Source organism: Rhinopithecus bieti, unplaced genomic scaffold (assembly GCF_001698545.2).
Source record: "Rhinopithecus bieti isolate Rb0 unplaced genomic scaffold, ASM169854v2 scaffold_19, whole genome shotgun sequence".
Taxonomy (NCBI): Eukaryota; Metazoa; Chordata; class Mammalia; order Primates; family Cercopithecidae; genus Rhinopithecus; species Rhinopithecus bieti.
This window is the reverse complement of record NW_016803360.1, coordinates 1,872,367-1,894,182: the sequence shown is the minus strand read 5'-3', so window position 1 is coordinate 1,894,182 and position 21,816 is coordinate 1,872,367. Positions and strand designations below refer to the sequence as shown.

The window sequence follows — 21,816 nt, the reverse complement described above, 5'->3', positions numbered from 1 at the left end:
TGGGTATGTATGTGGGGAGGGAGGAGGACCTGAAACAGCTTTCTACTATACATCTTGGACTCTTTTAAAACTTTCAAATAAAAAAGAGAATTTTTTAAAAACTCAGGTTTGAAGGGGACTTCTTAAAGAATAGACCCTAACCATAAAAAAGATTGATATATTTGACTTCATTAAAATTAATAGCTGTTATTCATGCCATAAGTAAAGTGGGAAGAAAAGCAACTGATAGCTTTCAGGACACATTACCCCAAAATATGGCACCTTAGCATACTGAATATGTTAACCTGAAAAACATTTGAGAAAGTGACAGAAACAGGAAGATCTCTCTGACCTTCCCTTGAAGCAGATCATAAGACCCTCATAGGAGAAATGTCCTCCTTATAACTAGGGGGGGAAAAAAAAGCACCCTTCTTTCCAAAGATAAGGGACACAGAGAAGAATCTGAACAAACAGGCCTTGCTAAGTTTTCTGCGGTTTACTGTACTAGCTCATACTCTTTACCCTGTCATCGTCCTTTACAACGTCACCCTTCATCAAACCTACTATAAAAACACTCGGGTTTAACTGTTGCATTAGTTCTTCATTTCCTTATGAAGTCTACCATGTCTTGTAAAACTTATATTAATAAATTTGTATTTTTCTCTTCTTAATCTGTCTTTTGTAATAGAGGTCCTAGCCATGAACTTTTAACATCTTAAAGGGAAAGGATGGTTTTCATCCCTTATGCAGTCTGATAGGAGAAGATATTTGTAATACAAATTTCAGTCAAAGCTATATACTGAACATTTCAGAGAAAAAAACAGGTAGAGATGTTTCAAGTATCTCAAAAAGTCATTTTAGTAGTAATCAAATATGTATTACATATCATTTTCTACTGCTCAAGTAGAAAATCAAGAAGGCTGAGAATATGAAGTGGTAAGATATAATTTAATATAATTTAAATGGGGTTGGCATACACTACTGTGGTAAGATATCATTTAAATGGGGTTGGCATACAATGCTGGTGGGAATATAAATTGGTAACAGTTTGGTGTATTATCTTGTAAAGTTTAATATTTACAATCTTTGTTTCATCAAAATGAGCTGGATACAACCCAAGGACCATAGTTTGCCAAGTCCTAAAATAGAGTAAATAGTATTTGAGAAATGGTGGAAGGATTTTTATGATAAGAGTATATGAATGGAAGTGTCTCAGAGGACGAGGTTGAAAATGTTGATTGGAGCCTGCTTGTGAAAGGCCTTATGTGTCATAACTTTTGCCTTTTCCTCTTGAATGTAAAGCAATGTAGTCATTTCTTCACATTTACATTTTAGAAAACTCATCCAACTAGCAATATATAGGACAAATCTGAGGTAGCCAACATGGGAAGCAGGAGGACTAGTGAAAAAACAAGACTGGGTCCTGAAGGCAGTCGAAGGTGGGGTGGAGAATTCAGAACCAGTTTCAGAGAGAACTAAGGAGATAGAATCAACTGTGTTTAAGAAGTAAGACAGTACACTAACGCTCTATTTTACCTAATTGAATGAATTTAATGGGAGACTTGATGAAAAATTAATATGCACATTAAAATATTTATTCTTCATTACTATGAAACAAAATAATATTTTACATGTTTTTTACCATTATATACATTCCTAAAACATACTTACTTTATTGCTTTCTTAAACATATTTCTGTCACTTCAGAATTTTATATAGCATTTTGAGCTGTGTTTTTAAAACCAAAACTAATTTAGAGACTCTTAAGACTAGAAGATGCCTTAAGCAGTGTAAAATTAATTTCCAATATCTGCAATATTAATCTGTAATTTTATTTCTTAGTTGTTTAAAGTCTTCATAGACTTTTGCACTATTTTCCACATTGGAAATATTTGGGTTGCATCCATATGATTATTAAAGGAGAATAAATTATTTTCCAACTACTGTTAAAGCACATGGCATTTAGCTGCTCTCTTTTCTCACCAATAAAATCTCTGGTAGACCCTGTTTTAGTCCGTGATCTAATACTGGGCAAGTTTCATAAGATCACATGCGATGAAGAAGCCAAATTACTTAAAAGGATCATTGAGTTAAAGAATACACACTTCAAGACGTCCATAAGGTTTAGGCTTCCACTGTGGCAGCCTGTGTAATAAGTAACACGTGCTTTACACAACCTGTCATTGTATATTTATATAATAGGGAGCTAAGATATTTTTTAAAGCTGTTTGTCGATAATTTCATTTTTCCTATTCATAGTTTTTCATTTCTATATAATGGACCCAAAGAACTGACATCTAGGTTATCTCTACCTAGAGCAGCAGCATCTACTCCTATTTCTACTATCCCATGTGTTTTAGTTTATGGAAACCTTTCACACCATTATGTTACGTGCTATTCCTAAAAGCTACACAAGATGGGTAATGTTATTAATTTTATTTTATAGATGAAGGCATTCACTCTAAAAGATTCTCACTTGCTCATTGTCACACAACAGGTAAGAGAATGAGATAAGAATCAAAACAGGGTCTTGCTGATCCAATCCCTTGTGCTTTCGGTGACACTGGACTTCTCTTGCACACTGGTTTGGCGATAGGTAGTGACAGATGGTGGAAACGGTTAGCTCTATAAAGGAATGTAACAAAGGGGCTTGAAATTTCCAGAGACGACTCAAAAATGTTTGTGTCAAGTTCACCTTATGTTAATATCCACAACAGTAAGAGATTTGTCTGATCAGAGACATCCTTGTGTTTTTTAAGGAAGTAACTGATTTTCTATATGCCAATATAACCTACCTTAGGCAGGCTTAGTGGCATTCTTTCATTTATTCAACTAATATTTTCTGTTGTATTGCTCCTTTTTAGGTCCTACTAGAAATTCAATGGTGAGCAAAATAAATATGGTTTCTGCTTTCATGGGCTTTACCTTAACAGCAATGGGAAGCTATTGGAGGGCTCTAATCAGTGCAGTGATATGATACAGTTGAAATCCTAGAAAATACTTGTGCTACAATGTGGGTTTTGAGGTGGAATAGGCAGACAGTATATTCAGAGATTAAACATAGGTGGCTGCTGTGTGATCTGGCTGAGAGATGATACTGATCTGAGTGAAGGTAGTAGCAGTGGGATTGGGAAAAGTGAAGACAAAGAATATTTAGGAAGTAGTAATTTTGTAACTCATTGTGTGAGAAAGTGACTGTGCATTCCAGTTTGCCCAAGATAATTCCAGTTTTTGTTTTCCTTCAAAAACATCCCAATTTGAATGATAAATGTTAATCCTAGAGATAAGCAAAGTGGAGGATTCAAGAATGATGCATACATTTCTGGCTTGAAGAACTGTATGAATAGTTTTGCCATTTACTGAAAGGGGATACACTTGAAAAAGAACTGGCATGAGATAAAATTATGAGTTCAGGTTGCACATGGTGTGCTTAAGGTGACTGTCATACATTGACCTGAAGACATATTAATCACATGACTCCTTGGGTCAGGAATTTGGGTTGCAACTTTTATTCAGAGATACATCGATTAGAGAGTGATCAGGTATCAGGACAGTAACTAAAGAGATGAAAATGGATAAGATCACCAAGCCAAAAAGTATGGAACACAGTGTCAAGAGGCATAGGTCCCTGAGGAACTCAAAGGGGCACCTATTTTAAGGGATGAGCAAACAAAAATCTGGAAAGGAGAGACCAGAGTCCAAGAAAACTAGGAGGTACCCAAGTTCATGGAAGTCCCAGAAAAAGGGTATTGCAAGAAAGAGGGAGTAGACAGGAATGTCACATGCTATTAAGAGGTCACATAAAATAAGAATAGAAAAGTACACATTGAATTCAGAAACTAGCAAGTCATTAGAAACATTGGTTATGGTGGTTTGGCGTGGATGGGGACATAGCCTGCTGGTAGGATTTTAAAGAATGATTGGGACATGAGTGGGAACAGTTTCTCAGATCTATAACTTAAAAAGGAAGAAAGCGCTAATGAAATACCAGGAGTATTTGCAGAATTTGAGTGACAATAATATATCCAAAGACACAATAAGATTACTTAATACATTGTACTTAGAGGCTTCTATCTCTAATGTCCATTATGAAAGTAGAAGAATGAATTTGTCTAATCACAGCTATTAAAATAGTTGTAATTTTTAAAGTAAATTTGTGTGACTTTAAAGCTATTTCATTTTTAAGTACTGGGAGAAAAGACACAATTGATGACGTCACTTTAGCTATTTTTGCCCCCCCAAAATGCATCCTAGAAATTTGCTCAATGAAAATAAAATTGTGCCTTAGTTTTTTTTCTCACTATACAAAGAATTATGCTGCTCTTGGCTTCTGAACACTGGGGATTCCTTATATGTTCTTTGACAGATAAAAAAAGGTAAAGATTTATGGTGAAGGAAAGCTTTTCTGAAAACGGTGCTCCACATTGTCTTTGTGTATGTGCATAAGTTATAAACAGAAATCAGGGGCCCCACCACTATTAATAGCTTTTTGCTCTCTTTGAAGAAAATGGAAAATGCTCACTTAGGGGCTACTGGTTGTATTTCCTTTAATGAATCTTCTAAGCGTGAATGATTTTAAATAGGATATTTATGTTCCCCGATTATAGCAGGCCAAGAACTTTAAAAGATACATGTGATTAAAATATCCAAACTAATAAATCTATACAGACATATTTAGTGAAAACTACTGTTCATGGTAGTAATAGTAATGATAATAATAAATGCCACCGCTAAAGACTTTGAGGAGAATTCACAATTAAGGAAAACAACCACCAAATCACATGTACTTGGAGAATTTGATTAGACTTCTATACTTCAGCTTAATAATTATGTTGAAGATTAGTGAACAACTCTTGGCACAAGAATTGTCATCATGACAGACAGGCAGCCTTACCCAACTCAAACAAATAACTTAATGGGCTTTTTTTCCTTCATTAACCACATGTTGAATGTGAATTGAAGTCCAGTCTTTAACAAAGACATATAGACTATGACTTTAAAGTAATATCTCTGATTTGCTTAATAGATTATGAAAGTCTTAATGCTTTGTACTCTTGGTACACTTGCAAGCGTTTTAGTATCTATGTTAAAAAAGTTACTTTCAGATTTGGCTTTTTATTTCTGGAAATATGTTTACATGAATTCATTAACCTATCTGTATTACTTGTAAAACCTTAAAAATTTCTTCATCCCCTAACTTTGAAATTGTTTGACCCATCACCCTCATGTCAGTTTTGTTATTTTATTACTAAATCTAGGTAGTAGTATTAAAGCTGCTGTTCTTACTTCATGATGATAGTTTATATTTGCACCTACATAATTATATATATTATGTTTGTACCCATATACATTATCTGCTTCTGGTGGGGAAGAAGCATCTCTGAAGATTTTTGTAAAATGTAGCATATGCCACTCATAGTATAATATATTTAGAAAATTATACCATAATAGCATGTATTTTAACTGTTATGAAAAATGCTGACCTCATTAAGCAAGAACTGCTCTTCCAGAGAATTTTCAGAAACATTTGATTCGATAACTCAGATATGTCAGAAAATCACTAAGGGATCATTATCATTAGCCCCTGAAAGCCAAGTGTCTCACAGAACCTGAAGAAAGTAGTCTTTGATTAGTGAATAATGATTATTTGTTGCATGGACTAAGGCTTTTTTTCTAGGGATTTCTACATCAAACATTCTGTTTCTCTTCCTATTTGAAGTAGTATCTCTGCCAAACCAATGTAATTTAAGAGTTACAAGCAATGACTATGTTCCTTTTAGGTTTTTTCATTCTACTTTGTAATATATTCCACCTGTTTTCAATAGCTACATATATAGAGATATAGATATATGTATTTATTTCTGAAGTTGCCCTGGAAAGGAAAAGATTTCTAACATATTTACTACATGTTTTGGTAAACTGAACCATAAAATAATTTGAAAGCCTTGAGGTACCTCTGTTCATAATTATGAGGTTAGAAATTCCCTACAGCCAGAATATATGGAAAGTGTCAAGTCAGAAAGGGAATCTTCCTTAGTTTCCCAAAATATACCAGCCAAAGGCTTGCTTTTTCAGCTTGAGAATAATAGTTACCAAATCTAGTCTATGGAGTTTTTATGCAATTGAAATAAGATAAATTAAGACAGTTATAGTGAATTGTTTTACAAAGTTAACGGTTCTGATGCTTTTATTTGAACTATGTCTTTCTCACCGGTTTAGCTTTAAATTACCATTTTATATAACAATATTTACATTAGATGTATTTTTTCTGTCAGATTTCTTACTTTGAGAAATTAATAGTTAACCTCAACAGTCTCCTTTTGGCAGAATCTGTGGCTGGTGGGAAAACTGGAGCAGATACTTGGATGTATAGAACTATGGGTTGGGGGAGTGTAGAGCAGCCAAGAGGAGAAGGTAAAGAAGAAAGGATCGCTGACTGGCCCTCTTAATAAATTGATTAATGGTAGTCTTAATAAATTGAGGGCCCAGTCAGCTAGTCGCTGGTCCTTCGTTACCTTCTTCTTCTTGGCTTCTCTACCTTCCGGAACGCCAACCATAGTTCTTATACATCCAAGTGAGTTATTAAATACATACATAAAAACAACTAAAAGAAACAAAAGCTAAAATTTTATTTTCAGATGGAAAATGCGTTTATTTTATAAGCATAAAAATAGGGCGAAGAATCAGTTTAAATACTCTGATGGGGTGGACTATTGGAAACTTTTTGAAACACTGGCGACTGTTTTGAAAAACACGAATTTAGAGCGCTGGGCCTGATTAAGCGTCTTACTTGCGATGATGTTTGTGATTGTTTTCTCTGTTACATCTTGGGTCTTGATTTTCTGGTTGCTGTATGTGAGGAGGGGCGCCTCAGTATGCTAGCACCTTGTGGTCTGGATTCTGAATCAATTTAAGAGAATAAAAACAGAAAGAGAGAAAGAGAGAAAAGAAAAGAAAAGAAAAGGAGTCAGCATGTAGACAAAGTTGGATTTTGGTTGATTTTTAAGAGCTAGTTAACAAATTGTCCATTGGAAAGATACGAGGTTAGGTTTAGAGATTTCTTTGTGTGTCTGTTCATGTGGACACCATCTCTTGACTCCAAGTGCAAGGCGCTGTGCTGGGTGCTTCAAGGCAGTTTCCCAAATGTGTCTAATCCTGCGAATCACCTGGACTCTTATTACACCAATTTTTAGCAGTAGGAGCCATGGATTTGGAAACATTGAGAAATTGTGCTTTAAAAGACAGAAGATATATTAGATTTTTTCTTTGCTCTTGAGCAATTTATAAACTATCCTTATCTTTCTAAGCCTCAGTTCCTTTATTGATAAAGTGTAGGTAGTAATACTTTCCTTGTCAATTTTCAAGGTAAATGAGGTAAAAGGAAAATGTCTGCAGAGAGTTACTGGGGGTTGTAAAGGAGTTAAAGTTTATAATTTTAATTGATTGTGTGTATGATGAGTAGCCAGATGGTTTTGAGGAAGAAAGGAAGTTAGGGCATACAAAGAAGTTTTTAAAAATAATCATCTTCTCCAAGTTGTTTCCCAAGTTTATTATCTGGGTTTTATTTAATAAAATAATGTGAAATATTCCTTGATGTGTTTGTTTTTCTTTGCCTATTCTCCTCTTGTGCCAACTCAACTATTCATCTCAAATTATATATATTAAATCATAAACTCATGCTTCTAGCAGTTATACTAGACATTTATTAAACTTAACCCTTCTGTCCCAAACAAGTGTCATTACTACTGCCTTAAAGCACCAAGCATACCACTTGGCATTTGAGTCAAGAAGCATTTGCTGAATTGACTGATAAACCTCTAAATCTGACCCCATTTCTTTCCAATATACTAGTTGCTAGAAAACTTTATGTTCTGACTTTCAAGGGCACTTGGGGAAAACTAGTTCATCATTCTCTTTGATATTTATTTCGGAGGTTTGTTTTATTTTTTGTATTAACAAAACCTCTTGTCAGAAAGATTTCCTTACCTCGACCCTAAATCTCATATTGTATTTTAGCATGCTTCTGTATTTACATTGTGAAATTATTTTTATTAATATACAGTAAACAAGTTGTGTTTATTGGGGGTGATTACTGGGAATAATTTTTTTTCTGTGATTATTAGCTTCTTTCTGTAACTTTTTTTAATTTTTTTTTAATTTTTTTTTAATTCATTTAGCAGCAGCAACAGAAGAACCAGAAGTGATCCCAGATCCCGCCAAGCAGACAGACAGAGTCGTGAAAATAGCAGGAATTAGTGCTGGAATTTTGGTGTTCATCCTCCTTCTCCTAGTTGTCATATTAATTGTAAAAAAGAGGTAAGGCCTAATATTGTCCGGTCCTCCTCACGTACCATTTATGTCACTGGTTTTAAAAACCTGTTTTTCTCAAGATCCTTTAAATTAGAACAAACAACAAGAAGAAACTTTTAATTTTAACAATGTTGTCAGCACCTGAGTCTATTGGACATGCTCTCTAATAAATTCTTATTTGGTTATTCGCAATTTAATTTTGGATATAAAACATATGCTTTTTGTTAAGTTGATCTAGAAATTAATATCTGAATTTAAATTTCTCAAATGCAAAGGTACTTGAGATAATTTGTCTTGTATTTGAAGTGTTATTATTAACAATGGCAAAATATGGATTTATTGTGATACTTGGGCTGTGGTCTAGGAATTATTTTGTGCTCTTTTAATGTATTTTTCTACATCTTGGCTACAAATAAGATATGAGAAGAATATAAATATTATTTAGTAAAATTGTACATTAAATATTCATTGACTAAAAATTTTAGCCTTTTAAAATAGAGAGTAAATTGTTTTAATTGAACACTAATTTTTTATACTATATCAACCATTATCACCATCTTCTGGAATTACTTGAAGATATTAAGACCTACTGGAATTTAAACTGAGCTTTGCTCTGGAGACCAAAGTATATTCCTGATGAAAAGCCTTTCAAAGTACACAGTTTTGTAATTTCAGCTGTTTTACATTATATAAAATGTCATAAATCTGTAAGGCATTGTCTTGGAAACTAATATAGCACTCTAATCCTTCCCATTGTGTATTTGGGATAATGCTACAATTTGGAAAGACTTTAAAAAAAAAATCTTTATAAGCAAAAGTACAGTCCTAAAATAGTTTGGTGTATAGAAGTGGTTGTAATCAATGAATTCTATTGAAAAATATAACAAATGATGTTGCTTATATTACATTAAATTATCTAGTTTACTATTATACTTATTTTATACTTGAAATAAAGCATTAACATTATAGATAAGACTCATACTACATGTTTTAATGATTCCATCAGAGTTTATTTTAATATATTGCCTCTTTACGATTATCCCCTGGAGATATATATGTTGGAGAAGACACATCTGCATTAGAAACATTAGGTATGCATTATAGTGTTTTGTGTTAAATTAGCTACATACGTGCTTTCCCCAAATAGTGCTTTCTCTTGCTGTTGTCTCCCTCTGTGGTTGGAAAATACATCATATGTGAGGCAAAAGTTTTAAGTATTTTAGCAATAAAAATTTGCCAGTAAAGATCAATAAAAATCACCAAATGTAACCTTCAGACCTTATGTCTCTGTTTAGTTTAAATTTGGTATTTGGAGACTTAAGTAAACAGTTTAGATAGCAAATTTAACAAACATTGTTTAACAATGTTCTTCAGATTGGATATAAACATGAAAGTGACTTCTAATTATGTCCTCATATTCAGTTAGAATTGGGCTATTCAGTTTTATTTGAAAGCATTCATTTGTCTTGATAACCCTCCCTATCCAGGCCTCTGATTTAGCAATAATGAAAAAAAAATTGAAAAATAAACTTCCTAAAGTATGCTAAAACCATCACTAAGCAAGATTTTGGGGGAAGGTGAAATGCTCTGACAGCTCTCTAAAATTGTATAATATGACAACTTGATTTTCTGGTTCATATATTAAATGGTTAAGTTAATGAGCCTCTCTATTAAAATATTTAACATTTGAGCTTTCATAATTATGCTTTGATTGTCTTTTGATGGAAAGTATGCTGGGGCTTTTGCTTCTGTTCCTCACCATCACCTTTATATCCAGGAAAACCTGCACTTTTTTAGAGAGATCAGGTTTCATTATTTAGATATGTTACCTTCTAATATATAGTATGTATATCTACATTACTTGAATTTCTTACTTGCCAAAGCCACTTTGTAATGACTTTTACTCATATGTACCGTGTGTCACACATGTAACATATATGCTTTAATCACAAGTATGTTTATCATACATATAAAAAAGTATAGATATAGCAGCATTGCATTGGATATTATCATCAAGTATAGCTTAAAACTATTAATATAAAATGTTTCCCTTTTAATATATAAATTTATAATAAAAATAATGGAAAAACAAATTACTTTAGTCTCTTATCTAGATTTAGTGTTAAGTTTGACTTTATCCCTCACTGGGATGAATATATGTAGATATATTTCTTGTGGGGAAAACAGTTCCATGTCTTTTTGGTTGTTTTGCAAAAGGATGGTGTGTAATTCAATTGAGTAAAGTTTTACAGCTAAGGATATATATAAAGTAAGTTTTTAGGCTAAGAAAAGGGATATTGCATCTTTCAAAACGCAATGTCATTTTTTTAATTTAATCGCTATTCAATTATTTCCAAATGTATGCCATTTTTCATTGGTTGTGTATTATATTTTACATGCACAGCATGAACACATTAATAACTCAAACATAAATTTGAAATTATGTTTCAATACAGTAAATGTTTGTGTATGATATTATGTTCACATGCATCTACTGTAGAAGTATCTTTGTGTATATATAGTATATGGTATATATGTATATTCACATAACATATGTATATACCTATGTACCATTAAGATATAATAACTTGTTTGTAGAAATTTAGGTGTTATTCTGTATATATGATATATTAATATGGTAAATCTTTATGTTTTGTATCTAAAGAAAAATAATCTATATAGTACACAAGTTCTATGCACAGCTGTTCCATCTGTCACATATTTAGATGGTAATGGATATTATGCTTAACTGCATGTTGAAAATACACAATCCATTTAATTTTCAATTTTTTGGCAATAAGAAATATCAGCATGTTATTTTTTCCAAATTATGTATTTTAAATTTTGTTTTAATTGCATATGTCTGTTTAATTGCATGGCAAAAAAAAAAATCTAACAATGCATGAGCAAATTGAAATGCAAAGCAAAAAAAACATGAATTTTCTTTTCTTTTCTTTTCTTTTTTAACGCACATTTTTCTGCTTTATTGAATGTGACAGAGTCATGCTTTTCATTCACCATTGCTTCTCTTTTTCCACTGTCTGTGATTTGCTTGCCAGGAGGAGCTACTATTCTTACTCCTACTACCTGTAAGTAGAAAATGGGTGATGTACAACTTTACATGTGTTAAGGATGCAGTATCCCTTTTCAAAAACAAAACAGAATGTTTGCAATTTTGGTGACATTTAAAAAAAAAGTTTTTTCAGACTCTAAAACTTAAACTTTATTACCTATTTTGCCAATCTTTTAAAAGGGATATTGTATTTCTGTTTGTCCAGCTACTTTTAATTCATTTATAATTTTCCATAAGTAGCTTTAGTCTAGAGCCAAAAACATCATTTATTTACTAAAGTTAAACCTGTACCTTATCTTAGCAATATGACACTTCACTCATCTGGTAAAGAAGAGATAGTGGTTGTAACTCACAAATCACTATCTTTATGTAGCATCGTTATGTCTGACAAAATGAGCCAAGTGGTGTATTTATGGAACACTCAAAATGCCTTCATAGGATGCAAATTAGTTCAGGTCTGCATGTGATAACATCTCTTTCTGTATTTCTAGGAATCCAGGATGGGTTATAACTTCAGAACATCTTTGGTCTGGCCATTAAGGCAATCATTGTGCTTTTGTTAAAGAAAAAAAAAGTAGAAAAATCATGGTGTTGCAGCAACAAAGAAATAAAATTCTTTTAGAGAAAAAAAAAAATGAGTTTATTGTAACTTAAGTAGGACAAATGTTTCCTAAAACTAGAGCCAAAAAAACCTTTGTCAACTAGGAACTAGGAACAGATATAGGCATCGCATTGCTCCTTTTCTCTTCCAAAGTCTGTAACTCTTCCGAGACTCAAGCATGGTTTGTTCATTTGGATAAGGATGGAGAAGATGGTCCATTCTATTTCCTGAGTCATTTTCAGCTTATCACCTAATATGCCGGAGTAGTTTTTCATCTAAATCAAGGGAACATTACAGCAAGGCATTCTTGGACTTTGCTTGACCAGTATTTGATCCACCACCTTTCAAGGTTTAAAGATTGAAATTAAGTATGTTTGGGGCACATATCCCACAGCATTTAAATCACTAGGTAAATTGAAGCTAGCTTTACAACAAAACCTTTGTAAGAGTCTCGATTCTCCATGACTATAACACAGTTCTGCCAACATTTCAAATATTATAAAAGCTTTGCTTCCTAAAATCTGCTAAACCAAGCAGCTGTACACTAACAGTGCTCCTAACTTATTGTGATGAATCACAATATCCTTGTTAAATTATGTTTGATGAAGCCAGAGATAATCAACTGTACCGTTTCATACAATGATGGAGCACTTTCCCCCTTTATGGCCCACCCATATATCCACCTGCAGAAGTTTATGCTGTTGGCTGCTTTCATAATGAAAGTCATTTGCACATCTGTCAAACTCAAACTAGTTGCAAAATGAATTGCTTAACTCTTCTGAAGTGCACATTATATATGCTCGTTGCTCAGGAGGAGACAAAGCATCAAACATACTGGAATCAATAAGTATTTCATTATGAGACTGTCAATAGCTTAACATTAACCATTGATGCAGCTCTGATGTTAAAATGGGATTCCTTTTTTGATGGATGGACAACATTTCTGTGTTCCAGACAATGTAACAGGTTATACTAATATTATTGTAGTACATAGGGTTACTGGCAATTTTAATCATAACTACAGAGATTATCACAGAGATATGCTTTTAAAGGCTGCTTAACCATACCTAGTGATGCTTATCTGGATTACAGGGATTTTTAAAGATAAAATAGATAAAATCAGAGTAGAGCTTAAAAGAAAACCAGATGTGATCTTTGAGCTAATATTCATTGGCATTGTCATAGTAACTATCTGTTTTTGATCAAAACACTTAACACTGATGTTAATTTTTCTTTGTTTTAGAAGAGCCTGAATGAAAGCCTACCTCACAGGGTTGTTGTGAGGATTAAGGTATAAAAACCAAGCTCATAATTCATGGCTGGCAGATATTAACAAAGGTTATATTCCCCCATAATTTGTCAACTAATCTAGGTTTGTGAATCTGAAAAGTTAAAGTCCTTCATTGCATGAAAATTTAAACCTGTCATGTATTTAACAAATTCATTACTTCTTGTTTTTCTCCAATCATGAAATACATATAAATTACACATATTTTAAAGTAAAGCCTCAGGGTTTAAATTTGTCTTTTCTATTGACTTTGAACTGCCCATCTTCAAAATTTTAACATTATTTTGAATCCAAATTTCAGTTTGTTTTTTGTCAGTGCTATTTTTATTCAGTTCAGTCTCTTATATTTTTTGAGAAATGAATTTATTCTTCTTATCCTAGAAACATAGATTGGAAGGTATTTCCTAAGGCAATTTTTGCTGTTTTAAAATTTACAAATGGCAAAATATTTTTTCTTTCTTTTTTTTTTTTTTTTTTTTTTTTTTGAGAAGGAGTCTCGCTCTGTCACCCAGGCTGGAGTGCAGTGGCCAGATCTCAGCTCACTGCAAACTCCGCCTCCCGGGTTTACGCCATTCTCCTGCCTCAGCCTCCCGAGTAGCTGGGACTACAGGCGCCCGCCACCTCGCCCGGCTAGTTTTTTGTATTTTTTTAGTAGAGACGGGGTTTCACCGTGTTAGCCAGGATGGTCTCGATATCCTGACCTCGTGATCCGCCCGCCTCGGCCTCCCAAAGTGCTGGGATTACAGGCTTGAGCCACCGCGCCCGGCTGGCAAAATATTTTTTCTATATATTTTGCTGAAATTTAGAACAACTAGTGTTCAACTGCTAGAGTAAGTAGTGGTGTATATTAACTAGTGTTCAACTGCTAGAGTAAGTAGTGCCACTTTGAAATGTGGCAATTTAAAAAGTGTAAGCAACCAGATACAGTGTAAGAGCTCAGGCTTTAGAACCAAGTCATTCTTCATTGCTTATTAGATAAATAACCTTGGGCAAGTTATTTAACTCCCCTGAGCCTCATTGAACTTATCTATACAATTAGAATCCTTGTGCCTTTTTCAGCAGATTGATCTGAGAATTGAGTTAACAAATGAAAAGTGCCAAGTCTATAACAGGCCTAATTCATCAATTCAACAAGTATTTACTGAAGCCTGTTACATGCCAGACACAGAGTCAAGTGCCAAGGCTATGCAGATCATCCTTCTCTTTGTGGAGCACATAGTGGGGAAAACAATTGAAAGATATTCGCACTTTTCAGTCAATAACACTCATTACAGGGGAAGAATGTGGTAGTATAGAAAATACCTAGCCTAACTTGAGAAAGGCTGCTTTAGAGTCAGTCATGTAAAACCTCCCTGATGAAGTGTCTATTACACTGAGACCGAACAGATAGAAGTTAGCCAGATATTACAGGCAAAAAAATGTTGCAGGTTAAAGAGCAAACATCCTGTATGATGGCCTAGCGGGAAGTTTGGAAAGTGAAAGTCTGTAGGCTAAATGTGACCTTATGATGTTTCATGTGGCCCATACACTGTTTCAAAAAATAAAACCACTTGAAAAAATCAAGAAAGTTAACATCAACAATCAGATTCATGACTTGTCTTAAAAAATAAATAAATAAGCCAGAAGTTCAACACTGGGATCAAATACCAGTAGTCACTTAGGCAAGTTGCCCCTAAACTGCTTTCCGATTCTTCATTACCCTTCCTTATGGTATCTTGCCACTGACAGCAGCACTCATTTATATTACCTGTCTGAAACCTACATATTCATAAAGGATTTTTACCCTCAAACCTAGAAAAAGATTAATAGTTCTTTGAATATATAGCGCAAATGTTGCTAATAAATGATGGTGGTGATGGTGTCGTGGTAGTTATGTTGGTGGTGGTGATAGTTCTTGTTACACTTTGTCGTTGTTTTCTTATTACCGATACTGTGATTCTGTGATTATCGTTATTTATTATTTCTAAAATAGCTATCTCCATCCCCAAATCTTAGCTTATGACTATCTTAAACAACATAGTGTCACATCTGCTGTGTACACGTGTCGTGTGTGTTGTGTATGTACTGCCTTGAGGCCAAGTACTATAATTCTCAGAGAAAAATATCCTGCACTGGAGCAGTCCTCCAATTGCTAGATTTATGTTTTAAAGGAGAAGCCTTCATACATAAGCTCAGTGTATTAAATGAGCCTTTGTAGTGTTTGTAGTACATTTACTTTGGTTTGGATATTAATATGAGGATCAGAAGAAAATGGCTTAGCTTATAATCTAGTGGAGGATTGGTGTTCTTAAAACAACTAAAGAATATTTCCAAGGCAATATAAATTGCTGCCATAAACTTAGTAACATAATTTGTCTATTGCAGGCTTTTAGAGTACCTTTATTTATATATTAATTTTCTTGTTAGTGTGATTTAAATATTTTGTGTGCCTTTAATAGCCCTTTTTCTCGGATGTTTCATGTGTAACATTCACAAAGAACTAAAATATATTTTACATCCATGACATGTAAGATGAACATGCCAATATTTGAGTAGTTCATAATTCTAATGCTGTTATTAGCCAATCTCTTAAATCATATGCCTTTCTGCATTTATAAAGCATTGCTGTAGTTAGTTGATAGTACATCATATGGTTCTAATTAGAAAACACATTTTTAATATTTGACCATGTGAGTATTCCAAGATGATAATTTGCGTATCTTTCCATTCCATTTTTTAAAACTTTTCTCAGTACTTTTCTTACACAGTATATGATTTAATCCCATATATTCATGTGTACTAGAAATTTTCTAGCAGTGGTTTATTCTAAAAGTCTTCAGATTAGCTTCTGATTAATGCTGTAAATATATTGCTAAATATATTAATGCTACACATTGCATTTTTAATAATAGCACAGAGAATGAAGAATGGGACATGTCTTTGTTTTAATTTGGTGGCTACAGTAAAACAAATTTGAAAAGTTAGTCATGTTATTTCTAAAAGGAACTAAAAGTTGATCAAAAGAATTAATTACCCAGGAGGAATATCAAAACTTGACTTTAGCTTAAATATTTATTGAATTACTCTAGTAAGGAGGTATTTATTTTGCTTTTAATAAATATAACTATATTTTATGATATTTAAGAGAATAAAATACAGGAAATGATGAGAGATTTGGGTTGACAGCTTGAATATTGAAGTATGCATCTGACAAAATACTTTTATAGCAAGGAACAAATATAATTGTTTGAATGTCAAACTTAATTCCTGAAATTGTGACCAGTGCTTGGGGTTTCTAAACCATGTTTGTAACATTATCCTCGGGCTCACCTGAACTACTTATTGCTGGTGTTAGCTCTCCTTCAAGCCTCAAACACTAAGGATTCCGTTTTGTATTTGCCTTGGCAGCAAACTTGCTAAAAAACGCAAAGATGCCATGGGGAATACTCGGCAGGAGATGACTCACATGGTGAATGCAATGGATCGAAGTTATGCTGATCAGAGCACTCTGCATGCAGAAGATCCTCTTTCCATCACCTTCATGGACCAACATAACTTTAGTCCAAGATGTAAGTTTTTCATTAAAGTTTTAATAAATGATGTTACGGCTCATTAAGTTCACTTTGAATTCTGCACATTACCTTTTGAATAATGAGAGAGAGTAAGGAAGTGAGGGGAGAAGCAGCTAGAAAGAAGAGAAAGAGATGGAGGATATTATGGAATTTACAAGAAGGGTTCTCATCAGGATTGATATTGGATTTAGTTTAACTTCAAACTCTATGAATTTTATTACTGTATCATAAGAGATATTCCAAACATATACCACTCAGTCCATAGCACATGTCATTGCTTTAAGTGAAAATACATGATTGCCTACAAAAAGTTAGCTCATGTCAGAATTTATAATGCTTTTTCCATTTGCATCTTTCTTTGTGTAAGATGAAAGACTCTTTTGAGATAAGAGGAAACGGTAATTCTGGGAATTATTGACATAGGTAAAATCATGCCATTAAAGTAGTATATTGTAGACTCCTGGAGAATTGCAATACTGAAAAGTTAACTCAGGAAAACGTTAGTCTACGTGCTCTCAAGTATCTGCTGTGAAGTCCAAAAGTGTACTTGAATTGGGGGATTTGCAAGGAATAGTGAAATTCATCCATCCATCTGTCTTGAAAATTCCTAATGTTGGTCTATGAAGGCAAGGCTTTTAAAATATTTCCACTGAAATACAGTTTAAAAGCAGGTGACTTTAATAATTACCCCAGAATCAATATTACTGTTTATTTTCAAATTTCATATGAATGTTATATTCTGTTCTATAGTGCATCTGTTTAAGTTAGTTAAGTTTAAGTAAAATTGTCTAACTTTGTTTCTTCAAATCCTCAAGTAAAATTGATGCTTGAAGCAGGCAAATCAGGTATATCTCTTGAGTATACTGGCCTTGTATAACTTGGGCCTTATGACATTTGGCTCAGATCTCAGAGATATGCACACCCCAATTTGGAAAACATGGGTATAAGCAAAGAAACAATAGAAGTATTATCTCCTATACAAACTATGAACATATGTAGTAGTAAGATTGAAAACAAAGTATTTGTAGGTTGTATGCTTGTATGTCTTTTCAGAGAGGGAAGGTTTTTTTCTGAATTGTTCAGCTTGGTGAAATTTTTCAGTAACTATTGGATCTAAAATGAAGCCCATCATTTTCTATGTATATATGTATACCAAATTAGTAGTTAGGAATGCTATACGTGAGTCATTTTGGAATTTAGTTATAATCATGACAGTGTCTTTCAGATCTATTTTATTTTTATTTCACTATAGATAAATGATGGAGAAAACGTAAAATACTATTACTGTTGAAAGTAAGTTTTGCTGAAAATAAAGATGTATCATCTCCTTAACTACTAATTTAATATTTAATCACTTAAGGGTTTGAAATGATTCATGCTTCACAAACTTGTCTATCTATTGCCTATGTTAGGACCTTATTTGAAAGTTTGAATTCTGCAGTGTAACTATAAATATCCACTTACGAACTTAGAGAAAGGATTAAATCTATTTCCCACAGCTAACTGAAAAAAAATTGTTTGGAATGAATATGAGATAATTATTTCTTTAAATACCTTACATTTGATAGATCTAAAATACGTGTTTTTTTTCCTTAATTTTTGTAATGTCAGGTTGGATTTTCTGGCTTTTTAAATTAAACAGAGTTCTGAACTATAATTATAGATACACCTTTCTTGATGTTTAGATATAACGCAAGCTGGGAGAGAAAATTTTACATTTGCAGAATACAGTAATCTGAGAAAATTTAATAATTATATTTCTTAAAAAAGCATAAATCTATTTTAAAGAAAAAAGATTTTAAAAAACAATTTTAGAGCAATATATTCCTTCATGAGCTTTGTTTTCCTGCAGTGCCCAATGATGCACTTGTACCGACTGCTGTGTTAGGTGAGGCCCTAAATCTTTATCATCTTTTCATTGCATGGATCACACCTCCTTGCATGGGTTTGCCCACATACAGATTATTTACAGTGCAGGAGGCAGCTTGATTTTGAAAATAGACAGCCATAATATTATCAAAGAGAGCAACTGTGTTCAACCCAATATCAGATCTAGTGGATTTCAGATTAACAAGGCATGCTATTTAATGTATTCTTTAATTCTTGGTTGTTAGATTTGGAGCAGAAGTACAATGGCCCTTAATGTAAAACTAATATTAACATGTCAAAATTAGTAGAATGAAGCCAAATGCATACATCTCAGGGTCCAGTGTTGCTTGAATAACTAGTTTATATGTAAAAGTCTACCTAATGGAAAGGAATGTTTCTAAATCCTCCTAATTTATAACCACAAAAGAACAAATTTACAAGTGAACATTAGGATTATGTGCATTTGCTTTAGCTTTTGTCTTTATTAAGACTATTTTAATGTAGGTAAAGTTGCTAAAATCTTGATGTGGGGTTAGACATTCTACATGAACCTTATCTGATAAGTAGTGTTACCTTTCAAGAAATTTAGAACAAGCTACTTGGGTTACCACTGTATAACATCTAATAAAACTGCTATTGCTAATGACAATTAAGGCTTTTACAGATGTAAAATTATATTATTTTTTAAGTCTACCTATATATTTAAGAATGGAATGGGTTTCATTCCACTTTGTACCCTATTCCTTGACTAATTATACACCAATGATTAGTAACCAGCTTGCCTACATGTTCATAGGTTCCATATCAATTTTACCAGTGTTTCTAGTTAAGCTTTAACCAAAGAAATGTGGAAATTATCACATAAATATATCTTGTAAATTCCCAAATGTCATGTTTGTTATTTATATTTAATATTTCTTGTGAACATAAAACTTTAACTCATATTTTATGCTTGTATTTTGGTTATCCATACAATCAATGTTAAATTGAATTTTAAAATATTTTGGAACAACACAACTAACTCAGGTAGAATATACCTCTCATTCACTAAAATAAATATTTAAAATTATAATTTTATAATTACTATGAAGGATATATATTCTTAAATAATCTGAAAAGTCAATGTTCTTCATCTCTACTTGCACTCTCCCTTTGATGTCCACCAATAATGGTTAAGAAGTGAACTGGGGATTTGCCCCAGGGAGTGATCTGATCACACAGGGAGGAGCCATAAATGATGATCACTGGGGATCATTAAGGAGACATCAGATGCCTCCGAAAATGTCATCTTCTGCTAAGCACTGTAGAATGCTGTCAGTATAAAGTTAATACATTTCAATTAAAATATTGATAACTAATTGGAAAAAATTAGTTGCTTCAATGCTAAGTTTCATTACAATAATTTTCTACACATATGTAAAGTCCAAGTCTCATTCCTCCTGTAGATTTACAATATGAACTCATAAAAATACCTTACATCTTTGTTTTCCCATCTGTAAAACAGTATAATAATTCCTACCATACCTTTTTCACAGGATTTTATTATAAAGAGAAAATTAGGTCATGTGTATGAGTTTTATAAACTATAAATAATTATTATAGTAATTTTCCCTGTGAAAAAGGATTTTCATGTTTAAGGAAAGTCAAATTTAACACAATAGAGTCATGAAGTCTAGTTATATAAACATTCATTATACATTTTAATTTTGAAAGTCAAGCGTGTTTTAAAATATATTGGCATTCTTTAAAAGCTAATTATCTCATTAATCATATTAGATGTAGAAATGATATGTTGTATTTTCATCATTCTTAGGATTGTGGTCTTTAGAGTTTTGCATCCAATCGTTTTTGTATTTATAATGCAGTTTCTGAAATCACTTCAAATATTGTTTAATGCCAATGCTTACTGATTTAAAAGGGCTTAGAAACTTTTCATATTGATTCATATTTTTGGTTTTTGTGTTTTACTGCTTCATTGGGTTTAAGTTCCTATAACAGGTAAGTGTATTGCAAAGAACTCTAGAAAAACCTTTCAATCAAGGATGTATTTCAAGTTATTATTCTTAAATGTATAATAAGGATAATGATTAGTACATGTACCGTCACTACTAGTCACATTATTAGGTGGTTTAATGAGGCAGAAATGTATTGAGATTAATAATGCATATGTGATGATTTTAAAGACCTTACTGCTCATTGTACTACTGTATTAAAGTTTAATGCAAAACAAAAGACACTGTCTATTTTATGTTAGGACACAATCGTCTGTAAGATTTGGAATATGGGTGAATTCTGTGTTTCTCACTAAGCCTTTTTCAATTGTAAATATTCTGCTACTCCAGCAGGTAAAAGTGAGCTCTGGGGCTGCTCCACTGAGCCCTGGGGCTGTTCCACTGAGCCCTGGCTACCTTCTTCCAGCTTGAGTGATTGCATTTTGCCTCTCTGACATTATCTGTTCTCTTTACTTTTCATCCTTAACGTATATTCTGCAGCAGTGCCCAAATCAGTTGCTTCTGAATTTAATTTTTGTGGGGAGATGTATTTATTCTTTATGTCGGTCTGTTTATTGTAATATTTTAATAGAAGTAGATCCATTGACTTCGGTCTCATATTGAGAATAGGAAACTCAGGAATCATGTTTATTAGCCAATGTTTTTGTGTGGAGGGGTGGGAAAAATCTGTGTAAAAGACATGAATTCACTTAGGTGGTTAGGTCACAACAGAATCTATCAGGGATTTTTTGATTCAGTGTGGTATTTTTAGGAATGAATGCAAAAAATAAGCATTCAGCTTAATAAGAGGGAGTAAAGATAAATGCAATCAAGCTAAATTACAGAGGCACACAAATCTGATTGTAGGGTTCTTTTTTTTTTTTTTTTCCCTTCTCCAGGAAGAAAAAATGTTTATCATGGGGACAACAATTCATTTTTTGCCATATCCTATTTGTAGAGTTGGTGAAAGAACAGGCAAATGTACTAGCACTTGAAATATGTTTTTCTGTTAATTAAATATCGTTCTCTACAGTATGCATTATCGTTTAAAAAAAAAAGTTCCCCTAAGAGTGTATTTTCTCTTCTGTTAATGAGTATGACGGTATAATGCTTTTCAAAGTAACACCCCTTAAAACATTTGTTTTTTTTTTTTT

The 21,816-nt window shown here is 32.9% G+C and overlaps 1 protein-coding gene across 1 annotated transcript in view; it reads left to right on the top strand.

The window, feature by feature from the left end:
* PTPRK (protein tyrosine phosphatase receptor type K) overlaps positions 1-21,816 on the top strand; it is a 586,650-nt gene that overhangs the window by 530,718 nt on the left and 34,116 nt on the right. The window contains exons 14-16 of the mRNA XM_017879345.1: positions 8,157-8,295; positions 16,639-16,799; positions 18,655-18,690. Coding sequence (XP_017734834.1) covers positions 8,157-8,295; positions 16,639-16,799; positions 18,655-18,690 — 336 coding nt within the window. The remainder of the gene's footprint in view (positions 1-8,156; positions 8,296-16,638; positions 16,800-18,654; positions 18,691-21,816) is intronic.